The 20,189-nt window shown below is 39.9% G+C and overlaps 1 protein-coding gene across 2 annotated transcripts in view; it reads right to left on the bottom strand.

The window, feature by feature from the left end:
- Fmr1 (synaptic functional regulator FMR1) overlaps nt 1–20,189 on the bottom strand; it is a 604,856-nt gene that overhangs the window by 433,252 nt on the left and 151,415 nt on the right. For both annotated transcript variants that reach the window (XM_067136974.2, XM_067136973.2), the window contains one exon: nt 10,369–10,516. In XM_067136974.2, coding sequence (XP_066993075.1) covers nt 10,369–10,516 — 148 coding nt within the window. The remainder of the gene's footprint in view (nt 1–10,368; nt 10,517–20,189) is intronic.

Genomic DNA, 20,189 nt, shown 5'->3' with positions numbered 1-20,189 from the left:
AATACTCGGACGTGAACGAACTTAATGAGAAAATTACAGTCAGTATTCAAAATGCAGCAAAGAAGATCCCATTGAAGAAAACTAGTAAGAGGAGCCGACTTTCACTTAATACCATACAACTCATTAAGGACAGGAAGACAATGGAGAAGGATACAGCAGAATACAAAAATCTTAACAAGACCATTCGCAAGGAAATAAGAAAAGATCAAAGGAAATTTAATAATAACATGATCATGCAGACAATTGAAGAAAATAAAAACATGAAGATTTTAAAGAACATGTCTAGAGGAAGACCAAAAATTACAAAACTTAAGAACCAAAATGGAAAAATAGTCAAGATAGGCAAGATGAACAACTAGCCCAGAATTATACACATGAAGTAACACCAGAAGTAACCACTGCCGAGATTGAAAATTCACGTAAACAACTAAGGAATAAAAAATCCCCTGGGAAGGATAAAATAACTAATGAAATGCTGAAATTAGGTGGAAGAGATCTGCTAGAAGCCATGAGAATACTCCTCAACAAGTGTATTAACTCTGGAAAAATACCAGATAATTGGAAAAATGCTGAAGTGATACTTCTCTTCAAGAAAGGTGATAAGGAAAAGAAAATTTAGAGAACTATCGTCCTGTTATTTTATCATCACACCTTTACAAGCTCCTGACTAAAATTGTAACCAACCGACTCACAAGAGAACTGGTTTTTTATCAACCTGCCAAGCAAGCGGGATTTTGTAAAGGTTTCTCAACTGTTGAATACATCCTGACTATTCGTCGTCTTCTCGAAAAAACCACTGAGTACAACATCAAGATTCATCTGCCTTCATTGATTATAAAAAAGCTTTTGACCCAGTGGAGATTTAGGCAATCATGAAGGCACTTCAAAATGCCATGATAAACTCAATGTATATAAAGCTCCTGGAAAACATTTATGATCAAGCAACAATGGTAGTCAGAATAGACAAAAACCTCATCACCAATAAAATCCCAGTTGGCAAAGGAGTTCGACGAGGTGACACAATCTCTCCAAAGCTGTTTACCCTTGCCTTGGAAGATGTATTCAAAACCCTTCTTTGGGTTAATAAAGGAAAACAATTAACGGGTTATATTTGAACCACCTGCATTTTGCCGATGACATTGTGCTAATAAGTAAAAATCTAGATGAGCTAGAAAGCATGATCCAAGAATTAAAAACTGCCTCTGCTAAGATTGGTTTGGAAATGAACATTAATAAAACAAAAATACTAAGCCCAAACAGCCAACCCCTTAAAAAGGGGAACCAATATATAGAAGCTGTTGATGCGTCCATCGATCTTGGACACAAGATAAAACTTGGAAAATACAACCAACGTGCAGAAATTCCTCGCAGAATAGGCACGAGTTGGATAACATTCTGAAAACAAAGATTCATCCTGACCAACAAGGATGTTCCAATTAACCTGAAGACCAAGGTTTATAATACGTGCATGGTGCCAGTTACTACTTACGGTCTGGAAACGATGACTCTAACGAAGGAAAGTGCTTGCAAGCTTCAGCGAACACAATGAGCCATGGAGCGACAGATGCTAGGGGTCAGCTTTAGGGATAAGATCGATTCAGAGGACATCAGGAGAGGAACGAATGTAACAGACATCCTAGAGAGAGTAGCAAGACTAAAATGGCAATGGGTAGGACACGTAGCTCGACAAGACTACAACAGGTGGACCTCTAGGATTGTTCACTGGAGACCATGGGAACACGAGAGAGGCACTGGAAGACACCAGGAAGAGATGGCTCGATGACATAAAGCTGTTGGCTGGAACACGCTGGTTCCAAGTGGCTCAAGACCACAAAGGCGATGGAAGCACATGGAAGAGGCCTATATTCAGCAGTGGATTGAAATAGGCTAGAAAAGAAGAAGAAGAAGAAGAAGAAGAAGAAGAAGAAGAAGAAGAAGAAGAAGAAGAAGAAGAAGAAGAAGAAGAAAAAGGCTAATGTGTTACTTAATAGGGTTTTAAGACAATTTGTACATTAATTCTATTTAGTAACACTTACAATAGAAGTCTGTTATAGCGAGAATTAATAATGGCAAAACATTTACTTCCTATAACGGATTGGCGTTATATCAGATTTTCCATGAAAGTCGGAAAAAAACCAACATTAGAATCCGTATGAAATGGCAATCAGTTTGTTCAAAGCCTGCGTTTTCACATATGATATCCACACTACGGCTTGGTCGTTTGTTATTTTTGACACCCAACACAACGTGAAAGAGTACGTATAATTTCTTTCTCAAAAATTATAGTACCACTCCACGTACAAGAATTTGGTGTCTTCAGGTTAAATTTGAAGCCGACAGTACTGTTCAGGATGTGCATAAGATAAGGTCTGGCCAACCATAAACATCAACAAGTCCAGCTTCCAGCGCTGCTGCGTTGCTACATTTTACTAGGTCACCTAAAAAATCTGTGAATCAGTGTGCGCGTGAAAGCGGGGTAAGCTGATCAACCATACGACGAATTCTGAAGGCTGCAAAAGTGGAAAGTGTACATTCCAAGATCGCTGCATGCTATGAATGAGTACTACCTGGTTCAAAGCATGGAGTAGTGCACGCTTTCCAAGGATGAATGGTTTGCAGGGTAGGTTATCGGGCCTGATAAGGCACAATTCAAACTGGACGGTACTGTTAACTGCTACAACTGTGTACTGGGCTCCTGGAAATCCTCACATTCATGTGAACAAATATGTTGATCTACCCGGTGTTAATGTGTGATGTTGTCTTGTCATCTCGCGGTTTGATGTGAAGGTACTGTAACTGGTGCGGTGTATCTTCATATGCTGCGAACGTCAATTTTACCTGCCATCTACTGCACCTGACGCTTAGACAGCAGGAATATTTTTGTGATGGACCTTGTTATTTATGTAGAACTAGTATTGCCACAAAATTTCGAATAGGTTCTCGTCGATATTATGATGCCAATTTTAAGTTAATGGTTATTAAACACTCTGAAATAAAGAATAATTGCGCAGCCGCAAAAAAACACGGCATTGCTAAAGTCAATGTTACACCTACAAGGAATTGGAGTAATAAGAGACAATATATGTAGGAAATGCAATGAAGCAGAGGAATCAGCTGAACACATACTTTTAAAATGCGAGGTGCTGGGTAGAATCAGATTCTCCACCCCAGGACTAACAGGTGAAGAGAGAGAAAAAATCCAAGAAGGCCCAATAAGAACAACCTGCATCTTTGTGAGGGAGAAGGTATATCTAGGTGGTAATGAAGGAAAAACATGGTAGCAAAAGATCTTAGAGGTCGACGCTATTTAGGAACTAATATTTAGAGGACCCATGAAGAAAAGAAGAAGCAGCAGCCAATGTTTGGCATTGGTATGAAGTCAAAAATAGCTCTAAAAATGAGGACTACAAAAAATGCATTCAGTGGCCCACAACAAGGATGCTTTAAAGAAGATGATATTGTGAGGTATATGCACGAAAAACGCAAGAGCGAAATGGAATACTGCAGCGCAATGAAATCGTTCGTTGACCTTCAATGTATGCGTCATATCAGGCCTACATATCGCTAGCCGCTGAAGTTGGCCAAACCCAGCAAGCAAGACGTGGATGTAGGAGCAGCCAGTTGCGTCCGATGCTGAGCAAAAGTGTTCTATAGAAAGCAGGAATATTTTCCTTATGGATCGTGTTATAGAGACGCGTGGAATAGGTAATGCCTGCAAATTTTCAAGGGGTTTTCCTCGATATCATGATGCCAATTTTAAGTTAATGGTTATTAAAGCCACGAAAACAAAGAATAATTGTGCAGCTGAAAGAAAAGGCATATATAAAGCCGAAGTTCGGCGTAGGCGTGAAGAAAAAATAGTCTAAAATTGCGTTCTGTACAGGAAAGGCACTAATATGATTTTACAAAATAACTTTTGACCTGGCAGTGGTCACTAGGATGAAAGTAACGCGTGTGGTCACGCGTTAAGCAAAACGCTCGGGGTATATGACGTGTTTACATAATAAATACCAACCGATTTCAAGCCAAAATGTATTAAAACATTAAATGAACATAAGAATAAATCTCAAGTGGTTATAAAGAACACTCAAAATTACAAATAGTAATAAATCTAAAATGGTTATAACTGTATCTGGAAAAAACTATTCCCAACTTTCTAAAATAGTGTGCACATCTTCCGCAATGCCCCTTGCAGAAGGGGAATGTCCTTATATTTTCAGCAGAAGTAAACGCGACTGTGGATTTCTTCTTGGTTGATGTCTGCCCCACTTCATCACCTTATCATTCCCTATATAAGCATTGTCACTAAACATGAAATTCTCATTTACCTCCAATATCTGCTGTTCGCCAGCTACAGATTGCTATCCAGGTACGGTTCCATCAGCACTTTCTTCTGTCACGAACTGTTCAGTATCCCTTTTATGTTCACCATGTTCACTTTCTCAGTACAATTCACTGTTCTCACCCTCTAGTTGATGACTAGGAATGTCATCAAACCAAGCTAAAACGTCACGACTCAAAGCCATCGTCATGCACTAATTACACAACACATTAATACAATAAGTTGTGAAGAACTGTTTCAACTATGAAACAACATACAACAAAAGCAAAACTATAACACACACCGAAATTAGAGCCAATGTGACTGGTCCCACGTGAAGCAAAATGCTCACCATTGACTGTCGCTGATAATCCCTCCCTTCCTATCCCTTCTCAAGGTCACAGATGTGTGTTTCAATGCATCCGTCCTTCCCTCAAAAACACAGTGCTAACGTACATTACGGCTCAAGTTCAAAACTACATGCTGTATAACAGAACAGATGATTTTCATTGACCGTAAGCATTTTGTTCATATAGCGAACACTGGCGGGTTAAGCCCGATTCAAGTTTTATAAAGGTAAAAGTGGGGGTCGTCTAGGATTCAGCAAAATACGGTACTATACTCCTTTCACGTTGTGTCGGATTTTGAAAAATAACAAAGAAAGCCATGGTGTGGACATCATCCCGGAAAACACAAGTTTTGAACAAAATGATTGCGCTTTCATACCAATTTTAAAGTGCATCGGGTGGGGGGGTTACAGTACTGTATAGCGAGTAAATTGTTCTCTTATGAATTCTCGCTGTAACGTATTTCTACTGTAAGTAGACGTAATACAACCTGTGACAAAGTTCAGTGAATAATCCTGTACTATCAACATAGATGAACAACGCACGACAGGGACCTTACTGTCCCTCGAAACAGTCCCCTCCCATAACTATATACTGCTGAGATCGGCGATACATGTCCTGAAAACATTGCAAAAAGGCTTCCTTTGGGATGGCGTTCAAAAGCCTCGTCACGTTTCGTTGGATGTCAGGAATATCGTCAAATCTCTTTCCTTTCAAACCGAGTTTGATGCGTGACTTTTTGGCACTGACCTTTTTCCGACGAGGGGATCCTGGAGAACGCCATTCCATACTTCGCAGTTTCGCTTCAGGGTCATACCTGAGACACCAGGTTTCATCCTCAGTGACAATACAGTTCAAGAAATTTGGTGATGCATCCGCCGTTTCGACAAAATCCTCTGAAGCCTCTAAACATGCCTCCTTCTGATTGCCAGTCAAGTGATGTGGCACAAGACGAGAACAAGTTTTCCTCTTCGCTAAATGCTGGGTAATGATTTCTCGCACATATTCACGGTTAATCTGCAGTTATCCACTATCATGCAAACAGTTAATCGCCGATCATTCATGATTAATATCCTCATCTTCTCAAAGTGCTTGTCACTGACGGCGGTCGCCGGTCTTCTGCTACAGGGGTTGTCAGAAACACTTACCCGGTCTCCTCGAAAACGGGCGAACCACTCGTACACACACTTCAAGGACAGTGCTTGATCTTCATAAACACATACCAGTATCGCATGCATTTTTTTCAGTGACTTGCCAAGCTTAAAATAAAACTGCACATTGAACTTGTTCATGTTCCTGTTTGCAGTACAGAACCAATGCACTAAACATGCAGTGTGTCAAACAGGTCTTACACAGCACACACACGATGCTCAACTGAACAATGTTAGGAGCAGGTGGTCAAAACCTGCTGCTACGCAGGTGCAGCGTTGTGTGTCACCAGTGTTGTCGGATCGACGGTTCTAACTTCATTCATCAAACTTTATTGTCACAGGTTGTAGTATCACGCCATAAAAATAACGACCCGGCCATTAATATTTACAGAAAACCAACTTATACTGCTAATACCATTAAACAATGTTCAGTACATCTTGAAACTCACAAAAAAATGTTGCCTACAACAGCACGGTAGAAACAGGTTTAAAAATTCTGGTCTTAAAGAAAAATTGGAAATAAAAAATAAGAAACAAAGACCATCCACGAAAGAGCAAAGGATTAAGCACAATGTTTATACATTGTAAAATCGATTCTCAGTTTTAGGAGGGACCACGGGGAAAAAACGTACTACACGGGAAAACGGAAAATTAGGAAAAGAAAGAATCATCAACAATTTGGCTAAACATCACAAAATTGAAATGTGTAATTATAATCTAACAAACATTCCTAAACCAAACCAAACTACAGCCTCAATGGGCCTCCAGTAAAGCAAGCGACTGCTGCTCAGTCTGAAGGTCTGCAGATTACGAGGTGACGCATGATCAGTGTGACGAATCCTCTCAGCTATTATTCCGGCTCTCTAAACCGGGGTTGCCATCTCACCATTCAATAGTTCGTCAATTAAAGGTAATCATAGAATGAGTGAACCTGGAACAAGCCTTCATATCCCAGTAAAAATGCCTGACCTGGTCCACAATCAAACCCGGGGCTCGCCGAGTGAGAGACAGGCAAGTTAGACTTCTTCCAGTTCAGCAGCTTTGATCAGCCAAACTCTTTGAAAAATCTAATACGTGTAATGCCAAGTCGAACAACAATCGACCACGAGTAGTTTTTTTAATTCTCTAATCTAACCAACTAAAGCACATTAGATACAATAAGGCAAGCCTCCATGGCTCAGGTGGCAGCACAATGGAAATAATGTACCGTGTAAATTAGGCCTACATCAACTTTTAAAGGTTATGTTGAACTGGAGAATATCATTTCGAATGTATCGTTTCACAAAAGTTCTCGAACACATTATATTCAATTCGCCCTGTCATTAATCACATTCAAACTGGAAAGAGAAAAAGTATCATCAAAACTTCAGAAATTACAGTTATTCTTGACCTTGAGCTCAGCTGGAAAGCACGTTCACTCTGCAAGTCGGCACGAGTGCAAAATGATACAAGTTTATAAAAACGACAGCGGTTTTTATAACATTTTCACACAAAAACGTGAAATTCCCAGTCTTCGATTAGGACCAAAACAGTAATAGGTAGAGGTGGGAATTATAGGCACGAATAGGTTAGAAAGCAAACGTATTTGAACAAGGCGCAAGTGAAATCTAGCCGCTCTACAGATATGTCGGGGAGTTGCATAAATTTTAAGGGTTCTGGTAATTCAGATCGATAATATTTATGCAAATCTCACCGCAGAACCGTCATGCGGGTAACATACACTTGCGCCTTGTTCAAATACATTTGCATTCTAACCTATTCGTGCCTATAATTCCCATCTCTAGTAATAGGCAATTCCGATGCCACACATTGCTTCATGTACTGTATGTAACGTGCAACATCTGTTCTGGTCTCGATAACATAATCGAATACAATAATATTAAAATACTACATTTGTGTTACTTAAGAAGGAGCAATTTCGATTCCTGCCTGAAAACCCAGTGACTATACAGTGCCCTGAGGGAAGTGCTGAAAACCTGCTTGGCAACACAGTCGAAAAAAGTATTTAAAAATAAATATTTGATTATGTTTGTTGTTTATACGGGCCTAACTGCTAGGCCATCGGCACCAAATAAACATACCCTGGACATAATGTAGACTTTTTCAAGTACTAACATTTGACGAAACTCGTTACGTCTTAAAGCAGAGCTCTCAAAATGCGTCCTGTCTCCTTCCAATTGCTGTGGCAACACTGCGTTATGATTTCCGAGGATTCTCTAAACAATACCACCCTAATGCGATGCTAGGACAGTCCCTTATGCAAGTTTACTATCGATCGCTTTTCCGGTACAGTAGGCCCACCTCCTCTAATTATCGCAATGACGGGACATTAACACCATGATCTGTAAGCATGCAGTAGCTGTCCTTACGTGAGATACAGTTTCTTGAAAAACGTATGATCGAGGATTTATGGTTGATGGGACTGAAATTTCTGGATGGTTGATCCGGGAAATAGTTTCTTCGAGGAACAGATAATGTGGGAGTTTTACCGCGTGATTTAATTAGGATACTCCAGGACCACACAATCTGAACGAATAATACGGTAAAACAGTTTCCAGGAATGTGCAATCGAGGTTCCACTGGAAAGAAGCTAATTAGTAAACATACAAAGAAGACCATAAGAAAAAACCATAGAACATTTTAACGATGTTTACATATCATACTAAGAGAGTTGCAAGAACTCAGAAGATCACACTGAGAAAATATAATTTTCTAAAGAGATATCCTCACCCAAGTGTTTTTATATTCTTATATCTTAATGTTCCAAAAAAATTTGTATGTACCGATGATGGCCCAAGGGATCAAAACATATCTACATTTTATATAATTATGTATTAATTGTAAAGTTTGTTAACACTGTGTATTGAACAAGGTGGATTAAATCCTATTTTAACTGCACAGCCTTCACAACCACAAAGTTGACTGTGTAAAAAAGCAAATGGCAGTAACTAAAACCTCCCCAGGGATTATCCAGGGATGACTTAATCAGCTTTGCAGCCAACAGAAGTTTCCAAAAACCAGTGACAAGGTTTTACACCAACTGTATGGTGGACAATGAGCATGAGACAACAAAAGCTGGAAAAATCCAACAGCCTTTGCTTCACTGTATATCTGCGACTGTATTGTGCATGCATCGGGGCTGATCACTCCTGAAATTATTGAAAAAAGTTTTTTTAAATATTATGTGAATTAGACGGTTCTGTGGAAAGAACCCAGACGACTAATGTAGTCCCGAAGATGTTCAATTGGATTGAGATCGGAGCTGTTCGGGGCCAGGGAAGAACTTTGAATTTTCGATTGTGCTCATCCAGCTCCGTGCAGAAACTTCTAGCAGTGTGGCAAGACACACTATAATGCTGGAAGATCCCATCCTCCCCCCTCAAAAAAGTAACATGTATGGGTGGGCATGAGCACTAAGGATGGATTCATAACCAAATCAATGAAGAGAATTTCAAGAGAACACTCTCCAGACTGAGACACTACCACCAACCCCTCATGTTCGTCACAGTTGCAAGGTGTTGGTTCTTTTACATTCCTCACTGGACATGCTAATGTCCATCCATTTTATGCAAGTGAAAATGTGACACGTCAGAGAAAACTATCCGTCACCAATAAGCAATGGTCTGGTCACATACTGTCAAGCAAATTCCTATCGTTCTCGTTTATGCACCAGCGTTACCATGGGTGCACTCCATCTACTCCAGACACCCATTCGCAGAAGAGTTGTTTTAATAAGAATGTGTCTGGAACGCTCCATGACGTGCAAGAACTGTCAGTAAATTTCTTTCCGAATGCTAAAGTTAAAACCATGCTCTCATTTTCCCATTTTTGTGATTCCTCAATTGATGGATATATAGGAAAGTAAGACAATCTAAATTAGTTTCATAATCGTAACAATTCCCCCTAGCAACCAAAAATTAGAATTTTTGGATATATGAGTTACACCACCAAAAGTTTTGGTGGCTACCTGTTGAATGCTGATGTTTACATGGTGGAAGTAGAATGCAAATCCAATCATCAAGAAGTGTATACTCTTAGATGGTTTATCTCTGGTGGTAGCTACCAGTTAGTTTTACTATTGGATATGATCTTTTATTAAAGAAATCTCAATCACTGGCAGAGATCAGAACCACATCGGTTTCATTTCAAGACAGACATGACATCACCGAGCCAGCTTCCACACAACTCCCACCTCCCAAATCTACACAACTTGATAGAGTATTATCGTACTATACAATTGCTGCCTATGCTCACTTGTAATACCGAAAGTGCAAAGGTACACTTCACTGGATAAAGTACTTATACAATAAATGCTGAACTGATTAGCACATGCTTTATGGGATCAAACTGGCAGGTTATATTTTTGCCCAGTCCGGTAGTATTTAAAATACTCAAATATGTCAGATTCATCATGGTTCATTTACTGGCATTTGAAGGAAGTCCTGCAGGGCAAAATTATGGCATCTTGGCTTCTCCAAAAACTGTAAAAGTATGAAGTGGGACATAAATAACCATATTAATGTTGCTGCTCTTAGATCATAATACTCACCTCTCCATATATTTTAAACGTGCACGAATTCTCCTCCAGCTCAATATTCGTAATACCCTCCACCTTTCGAGCTTGTTGAATATTAGCTCCGTGGGCACCAATAGCAAGACCCATTAAATCTTCACGAACACTAAACTCGTCCGAGTACCTGAAAACAAAAACATGCTCAATTTCATAAGATCAAGCAAAATTTCATCAAAGAGTATAATACAAAGGATAGTGTACACAGACTAATCCATTACCAAACACAGACTCAAAAATAATTGCCTTGACAATTCATTCCATTCATATCTGAAAAATCTGAGCTTGAATCTTTAAATTAAGTACAGAAAAAGTGAGAAACCCCAGGACAGTAAGATTGCCAGCTACATATACAGTTGGGAGCATAGGACATGCAACATGATCTTACCAAATTACATTCTAATATTTTATTATGCTTATATGATGACAGTACATCAAGATAGGTCTTTTAGCCTCGGTCGTAACATATCTCTCTAGTGGCTACAATAGTTGTAATATTATAATGAATGCTGTACAGTACATTTTGTCTGGCAGTCAAGTTATAGTTTCTGAAGTGCTTCTCAACATGAAGGCTCTGCCAGCCAATGCAGTAGCCGTATGGGCTAAATTGTAAGTTCTACTGCTCGGCTCTTGTGCCAATAGCTCGCATCTCCATGCGATAAAATATTTCTGTTTAATTTTATTCCTGCGCCGACTTATAAGGTGATTCACATAACTTCATTTGTTTCAGCATGCCATTATTGACACTTAGTCTGCTTATTTTGGCTTGAAAAGTGCCATTCGTTGGTCCGCTCAGAATGTATGCTTGTCAAGTACTTAGCCCAAAGGCTGGTTGGATCCTCAACGGCCCTGCCATTGGCTGTACGGATACATACTCTCGTCACCTGCCACCTAATCCCAGGCTGCACTGACATCATCCCCGAAAATACAGTTCATATTGGGCGAGAGATTGGAACTGGTAACCACCATTACTCTCTTCATCTCTGCCCACACTGGGATTCATGTGTGTCCCAAAGAGAGCCAGTCAATGAAAGAACTCAACCTGACTTTGCCTAGTGAACCATTCCTGAATTAATTGGGATGTGTACACTGGAAACTAGTACTGCTGAAATAGTATAACACTGGCAGGATGAAGCACTCACATAGAAGGGAAGATAATATTTTCTATATTGCCTGGTGGTGAGAACTTACTCAATTCTCTAACATTTCTGAGCAAGAGCTCATCCAAAGCAACACAAATCAGATACACAGCCTGAGTGCCAATGCTCGGCAATGTACGCTTGTTTCCAACCGGAGCCGAAAGGGCAAAACGCACAACGGTCCATTGTTTGCCAAGTAAATGTCCTCTTTTTTGGAGAATATAAAATTTGGTCAATAATGTAGAAGGCTTTCCTCAGCAAATGTATGGCGATAGACCCTCCACTCATCAGGGAGCTTTTGTGTCATAGCAGCTCACTGGGATTATAACCCTGCCCCATTCAGATGTCTTGAGTACATCCTCGAGCTGTCGGGAATATTTGCGGCCTCAAATAGCTGCACGGCGTTCATGAACAGGGTTGAATTTTATCCAACACGTCACCGTACTCTGTGAGATACTGTACAATCATCCAGCCTCTATTGCAGCTAGAGTTACTTGTTGAATTGGCGCAACTACCTGCTCACACGAGGTCCTTGGTGTGCCACAGTTGGAATAAGGCATGATTGAGGTATCTTGTAAATTGATCGGTTGCTCGCTATTGCTGCTGAAGGAGTGAAAATAACTTTTTTAAATTTTTTATTCTTAAACAGATTGGAACCAGGCACCTTCCCACCGTGATCCCGAGTCCATACCTACAGGGCTATGCAACTTCTCAAACAGGCACGCATAGCACACTTATTAGTCTACCTGCTACCTCCTGCCTAACACATTTTTACAGCTGTTTACCAGGAAACCAACTGCTTCACATACTCATAGATATTCCAGTCATGATGGCAACTGCTACATAAGTAATGTTTCATTGTTCCAGAGTATTGAAATAGTAACCACAAAATTATGGTTGCATGTGACACTTGGACTTTGGATCGGACGGGTGAAAGGAATATTTTGAGAACCTTCTCGGCATCAAATGAAGTCTTTCTGGTGATAGTTCGAACAACCGAGCTCATGGCGAGGACAATGATGTTGGTGAAATTATGCTTGAAGTGGAAAGGATGATAAAATCTAACACCTAAAGCAGCAGGAATAGATTAAATTAAACCTGAAATGGTGAAATATAGTGAGAAAGCAGAGATAAAATGGCTTCAAAGAGTAGTAAGATAAGAGAGGTATTTTTTATTTTTTTGCTTTACGCCGTACCGACAGAGATCGGTCTTACAGCGATGATAGGATAGGGAAGGCCTAGGAGTGAGAAGGAAGCGGCCGTGGCCTTAATTAAGGTACAGACCCAGCATTTGCATGGTGTGATAATGGGAAATCACAGGAACCATCTTCAGGGCTGCCAACAGTGGGATTCGAACCCACTATCTCCCGGATGCAAGCTCACAGCTGCGCAACTCTAACCGCACGGCCAACTTGCCCAGTAAAATGGTATGTTAGTAACATACTTTCTAATTGGACAAAAGCAGTAACTGCACATATCCATAAACAAGGTAACAAGGAGGACCGCACCAACTATCGAGGTCGTTAATTTATCAGTATACGAGGCAAGTTGGTTCACTGCCATGATGAAAGGGACAGAGTGATCAACGGTTGAGAGTAAGTTGGATGAAAAAAAAGTGTGGATGCAAACCACACAGGAGCTACCAGGATCAAATTTTCAGTATGTGCCACGTAATTAAAAAAGTGCTATGAGACTAATAGACAATTATGTTTCATAGATGCAGAAAGGGCACGACACAAGTACCAAACGGAAAAAATATTAGCTGTACTGGGGTACGATGGGATTAAGGGTGAATTCTTACACACAACCAAAGGTATTTATGTTGACCATTGGGCAGCAGTGAGAATTGATGGTACAATGTCTTCTTTTTTCATGGTACCCACAGGGGTAGACAAGGCTGTAATCTTTCACCTTTCTTATTCATAGTTCACATGGATCATGTACCGAAAGCTATAAAGTGGCAGAAAGGGACTGAGTTAGGTGTAATAAGCAGTCTGGCCTATGCGAACGGCTTAGCCGTATCGGCAGATAGTACTGAAAGCCTGTAATCTAATATCCTGGAACTTGAATATAGGTGCAATGAGTATGATATGAAAATTAGCCTTTAAAGACTAAGGTGATGTGAGTTGGTAAAAAATCTAAGACTGTTGAATGTCAGGTTGGGAATACAAAGCTGGAACTTTTTTTTTTTGCTAGTGGCTTTACGTCGCACCGACACAGATAGGTCTTCTAGCGACGATGCGATAGGAAAGGCCTAGGAAGTGGAAGGAAGCGGCCGTGGCCTTAATTAAGGTACAGCCCCGGCATTTGCCTGGTGTGAAAATGAGAAACCACGGAAAACCATTTTCAGGGCTGCCGACAGTGGGGCTCGAACCCACTATCTCCCGATTACTGGATACTGGGCACACTTAAGCGACTGCAGCTATCGAGCTCGGTGGCTTTTTTTTTTTTTTTTTTTTTGACAGACATTGCTTTATGGAAATGAAAGATGGGTCGACTCAGGGTATCGTGTTCGTAAGTTAGAAGTAACAGACATGAATGTAGCGAGAATGATCGCTGGTACAAACAGGTGTGAACGATTGCAAGAGGTTACTTGTAATGAGGTGATAAAGGCTGACATAGGAATGAACTTGACTGATGAAGATGTACACATCAACAGGCTTCGGGGGTGGGGTCATGTGAGGAGAATGGGGCAAGATAGGTAACCTAGGAGAATAATGGACTCAATTTTGGAGAAGACAACTAGAGGGATACAAAAACAACGATGGATTGAGTCAGATTTTAATCATTTAAAAATACGAAGAATAGAACTTACAAGGCCAAACAGAATTTTGTGGCAGACTATAATAAAATCAAAGAGGCTTGCAGAAAGGCATAACGGTCTATAATTTAAGATGCAAGTATTTACTCGCTCAAGAAGGAATAAATAACACGACCCGGTAGGATGCGCTCTTGCATGTGACAATCTCTTTCCCTTAACTTTCACTCACTCTGCTGCCGGTCCAAGCATGAAACGGGCACCAGAGTCGCGAACGATCGGAAAGGATTTGTGTATTACATCCAAAATATTTAAAGAGAGTGGAATCAACATTTTACATTAAAAATAAAATCTCTACGATAAAATTAAGCGGTTCACTGAACACACGAACAGAATACAGAACTTCCCAAAATACAGCAAGCAATATTACCTCTATTCCAGTGTTTTGCCAGTAGGCCTAGTGTTCTTAATTGAAGAGTGTATTATTTAGTTACTGTATAACGCTAAATAATATTAGTAAGTACACTAGCGTTGGCTACAGAGTGTGCGATTCGAAGCAGTGTATAGATTCATTCAAGTGCCCGAGTGAATTGATTCAGAGGAACAGCGAGCTTATGGCACACGATTCAGCTGACTCGCAGCAGACAGTGCTGAGTGGTGAACTCACAGATCAGTGAGACAATACACACATGGCCCACTAGCGGGACACTGGACATTGGCAGGGAGCCAAACTTCGCTGCAGCGAGACATACAAAGCCATAGCACACTGAAAGAATCATTCACTGTTACAGTCTCTCGCACTCGGCTCATTTGATAATAATACCCACTAAATAAAAGAAGGATTTATTTGCAATGTGAAAAAGAGTAGTCAAAACATAATTTCGAAGTACCTAGCTTGTAAGTAGGTAGGCTAAGAGTTTATTATATTTACCACATTAGTTCAATCGATTAATATTTTTCTAACTAGTTAACATTCAACAATTTATTAAAGCTCTCTAGCCTATCCGACTGGCTGTGTGGCTCAGACGGTTCAGGCCTGGCCTTCTGACCCCAACTTGGCAGGTTCAATCCTGGCTCAGTCCGGTGGTATTTGAAGGTGTCCAGCCATGCTCACGACCACCCAAAATTGACCGTTTCATAATGTGAAGAACTGCTCGGTATTCTCCGAGTCCCTATATCGCATCATCGCACAATATTTCAATAATAATAATAATTATTTATTTCGTGTGGCTATTTCTCGCCAAGTGCAGCCCTTGTAAGACAGACCCTCCGATTAGGATGGGCGGCATCTGCCATGTTGAGGTAACTGCGTGTTATTGTCGTGGGGGATAATGTTGTGTGTGGTGAGTGAGTTGCAGGGATGTTAGAGACAGCACAAACACCCACGCCCCGGGCCACTGGAAATAACCAATGAAGGTTAAAATCCCCAACCCAGCCAGAAATTGAGCTCAGGACCCTCTGAACCAAAGGCCAGTAGGCTGACCATTCAGCCAACAAGTCGGACACTTCAATAATCGAATCACGAGATCACCGGTGTACGTGGACAGTGAGTAAGTGAGCCAACTGATTCAATAGCTTAAATAAAAGGATGTATAATCAGAAAACCAGTGGGCTACGCTACACCTCAGGTAGACTATACAAAACACGGCAATTTAAAAAATCCTCTCTTGATAGAAAAAGACATTTTCAAAGATGACCGAGCTAGTTGGCCGTCCGCTTAGAATCGCATAGGTATGAGCTTGTATTCGTGGGATGGTGGGTTCGAATCCTACTGTCGTTAGCCATTAAGATGGTTTTCCGTGGTTTCTCATTTTCACACCAGGCAAATGCTGGTGCTGCACCTTAATTAATGCAAGGGCCACTTCCCCTCCACTTCTAACCCTTTCCTATCTCATTGTCGCCAAAAAACCTATGCGTCTTATTTGATTTATATTTAATATGTAGGCCACTTATTGTGGACAGATATTTTATATCTAATTCTGTATATATGTACTGTAATAGAGTTGTGACTTTCAGAGAACTGTCGAAAAACATTAGATAGTGCATAAAATTTGAGTTATATAAATTATTATTTTTATTATTATTATTATTATTATTATTATTATTATTATTATTATTATTATTAACTACGTAAGTTTTGTTTCGTAGTATTGCACAAATACCTCTTTTATTCCCTGCAGTTCAATTTTTAACATACTTATTTTGTATTATGTACGCACCGAGATTATAATGAAATTTCCAAATTATTTGAAATAATTGAAGAAAAGACCAGGCAAACAATTGATAGGGATCTCCCACCTGCGTGACAGCTCTAAATGGAGATCATTGATTATTGTGTGTACAAATATTTTTCTTCTAACTCTATATACATTAATGGAGTTGTCACTGTTGGGAGAAGGCTATGTAACATCAAAACTGATGTGAAGAAGTGGCAGCAGGGGATCGAGAATCTGAAAGGTAGATGATGCATAGGAAAGAAGTTCATAGAACGAAGACAAGATGGCAGCAGCAAGCACTGAATGTTGTTGCTGCTGTCTTATCAGTACACTCTCCACAGATGCAATAGGATGGATGACTAATGAGCCGTGAATTGGCTCACTGTATTGATTCAGTAACATGAACCGAATCAAATGAATATCCAATCACTAATGTACACTCGACAGCACCTGACATCGGCTGTATATGTTCAGCCCATTTCAAACATGTTTCTGAAAGAATGGCATTTTCTGCAAGAGCTAATTTTTGTGCACTCTGGTGTGCAAAACATACACAGTACACACAATATTAGATAAGTACGTTATGTATAAATTAACCTCTTTTAATATGTACCATATATTAAGGTATTTCCAGCAATCCGGCACCCCTCCAGTCCCAAAAGAGCACGATTACCGAGATTATACTGTGTATAATTATATATATTTGAAAATGCACCATCGTTTTATATGGGTTTGAATAAAGCAGTTTCAGCCTCATAGTCGGCTTTGGCAATAAGAAAGTGACCGATGTATGAGTGAAGTTAGTAATGCCATACGTTATGCAGCCAGTCCCTGTTATGAAAGATGTGAAAATGTCACTCACAGGATTTGTTTGTACACAGTATCAGTGGGCTTGGCAGACTTTTATGTAATAGCATCTTGTGGCTTGATGAGGAAAGCAAATAGAAAATACCCCTCTCATTTCGAGCATGCCTCTTCAGTGACTGCGAGGCCGTCTATGACAGCTGATGGCAGAACTGTTGAGAATCAAGCCAGCCTCTGGGCTGAGCCCTCAATATACGTATATAATTAGGTAAGTCACATTCCGGTACAAAAAAATGTGAGCCAATGACTGAACAGATTTCACTGAGCAACCCCTTATTTGAACTGTTGATAAACATAACCGTTATGGGTGATTTATTTCATCCTGTAATGACTTGTCTAAATCAATTAAAGAAAACTATTAATAACAGTAAATTTCTATTGGTATCTTCCTTTGAATTTTTGGTTTTCTCACTAACTCTGATTCAAAATATCCATTTCAACAAACATTTATTATCTGCTGCTGCCATTTTACTTTACGCCGCACCGACATAGATGGGTCTTATGGCGACGATGGGACAGGAAAGGCCTAGGAATGGGAAGGAAGAGGCCGTGGCCTTAAGGTACAGCCCCAGCATTTGCCTGGTGTAAAAAATGGGAAACCACGGAAAACCATCTTCAGGGCTGCCGACAGTGGGGTTCAAACCCGCTATCTCCCTGATGCAAGCTCACAGCTGCGCGCTCCCAACCGCATGGCTAACTTGCCCGGTTATTCATTATCTATTTGATTATTAATTCATTTTAACATCTAACACAAGCTATATAGATCTGTAGCACTAGTATTTACATTTCTGTTATAGGAAATTCAGATTATTTTCAAGCAGTATTCAGGCAAATTATATCTCACAGAGACACTGTTGATGACAATGCTTATTTGACTGATTCCAGAGAATTGTCAACCCAAGAAGGAAAAAAGTTTAAAATAAAACTCAACAATTGGTCCTTACGATAGATGAAACATTAAATTTTATTAATGTTATGATATGTATTAATTTATTGATGTATTTCAGTTTTTAATTGTGTGGTTAATTGAACCTTCATGTGCAGTCTAAATTAATTTGATATTTCTCAATGTATTAGGAATTACTGTTTATGATGATGAAAGTGTATCATAATTATGGTACATGTTAATTCTAATCCTCTTACTCTTCGTAGTAAGTTACTTATTTAGGTTATTAACAGTTTACATACGGTATAACATGGAGATGAATTTAGTGCTGCAGGCCGTGTAAACACACGATGAAAAAGGTATAAAGGTTTCTGTAGATGCAAAGTGCGTTGCTCAATTTGAATAAAATTTGGTATACAAAGCCAATGCAGTACACCCTTTTAAACTGCTATATCATTCGCTTAAAATTCAAATGGATTCATACCAAGCTGATAGTAAAATACATCGCGTGTTTACGATGTTCTCCCGAGCGGGCGGCCGAGGAGTTCCCCGTCGCATGGAGCCATGTGTACAGGAATGCTGGAGACGAAATTGAGTGGTACCAGTGGCAAAATGATGATCAAAATCTCAAATTCAAGAATCTAGCACAGTTCAAGAGTATTTTGATAAACTAGTAAAACCGTGTCCCTTGTTTATGAAACACACCTTTATTAAAAGAATGCAAAGCAAAATGTTCAAAGTGCAGAAAAAAGCAAAGACTGAAAATTCAATGGTTTTGCAAGTGGATTTCGTGGAGAATTTCACTATTTTTCCACAAGATGAAATTCAGAATTGTTATTGGCATCACCGACAAATTATGACATTTACCGCTGTTGCGTGGTTTGCGGGAAGGAATCGTGCTTCATATGCGATTGTGTCTGACCATATGGAGCATGACAAACGTGCCATGCACTCATTTTTGAGCAGACTATTAACAGACATCAAGGAAAAAATGACCACAAATCACAAGAGTGTGTATCTTCTCAGGCAGGGCGGCAGGCCAGTTCAAGCAAAGGTTCGTGTTCGCAAACCTAACATTTTTTAAGAAAACTTTTGGAATGAATGTAACTTGAAATTTTTTGGGGTCTGGTCATGGAAAAGGTGCTGTTGACAGTGTTGGAGGAACACTAAAACGTAATTTGACTGTTGCTCTACGTGCAAAAAGAGACCTTATAAACGTGCACGATGTCGTGAAAGCAGCTAAAAGAAATTCAGCAAACACAAATGTTCCTTCTGAAGGTGCTGAAAGGAGTAAACCCCTTCTGAAGAGCCGCTTCGCCGATGTCTGTGCAGTACCAGAAACACACATTATTCACTATGTGGAGCCATTAAAAAAAAATACACAGTTCAGGCAAGAAAATATGATTATTGAGAATCAACTACCACACACTCTCTACATTTAGACTACAAGATTGAAGCAGATGACAAAATTCCACCCCGTGATATGACTTTTGAAGTGGGAGACTTCGTCCTTGGAAAATACAGTAGAAAAATACATTCCAGGTATTATGTTTGTATCATAACTGAAAGTGATGGTGATGTTTATTTTGTAACCAATTTTCGCAAGTGCAACGATGAAGATAAACTGTTTTGTGAACCACCGACGAAAGACGAGTGCTTTTTAAATGAAAGTGAAATCGAAAGAAAATTATTGGTGCCTCGTTTTACTCATGGGAAATGGTATTTTGATGAGTCTTTTGCCAGAGCAGTTGTTCGTAGTGTACATGCACCTGCACCCCATGAAGTACCAGCTAGTCTACCCAGCAAGTCGTTATGGCTTTTAAGCTTAGCTGCCAGCTTCTCAAGATGGCATCGATAAGTTAAGGAGCTGACTACAGTTACACCCAGATATTTTGCGTTGGTATTACACTGTACTGTGTGGTTTCAGAATCTGATTG

Source organism: Anabrus simplex, chromosome 1 (genome assembly GCF_040414725.1).
Source record: "Anabrus simplex isolate iqAnaSimp1 chromosome 1, ASM4041472v1, whole genome shotgun sequence".
Lineage (NCBI taxonomy): Eukaryota > Metazoa > Arthropoda > Insecta > Orthoptera > Tettigoniidae > Anabrus > Anabrus simplex.
The sequence above is the reverse complement of the archived record's forward strand: the minus strand, read 5'-3'. Positions and strand labels throughout refer to the sequence as shown.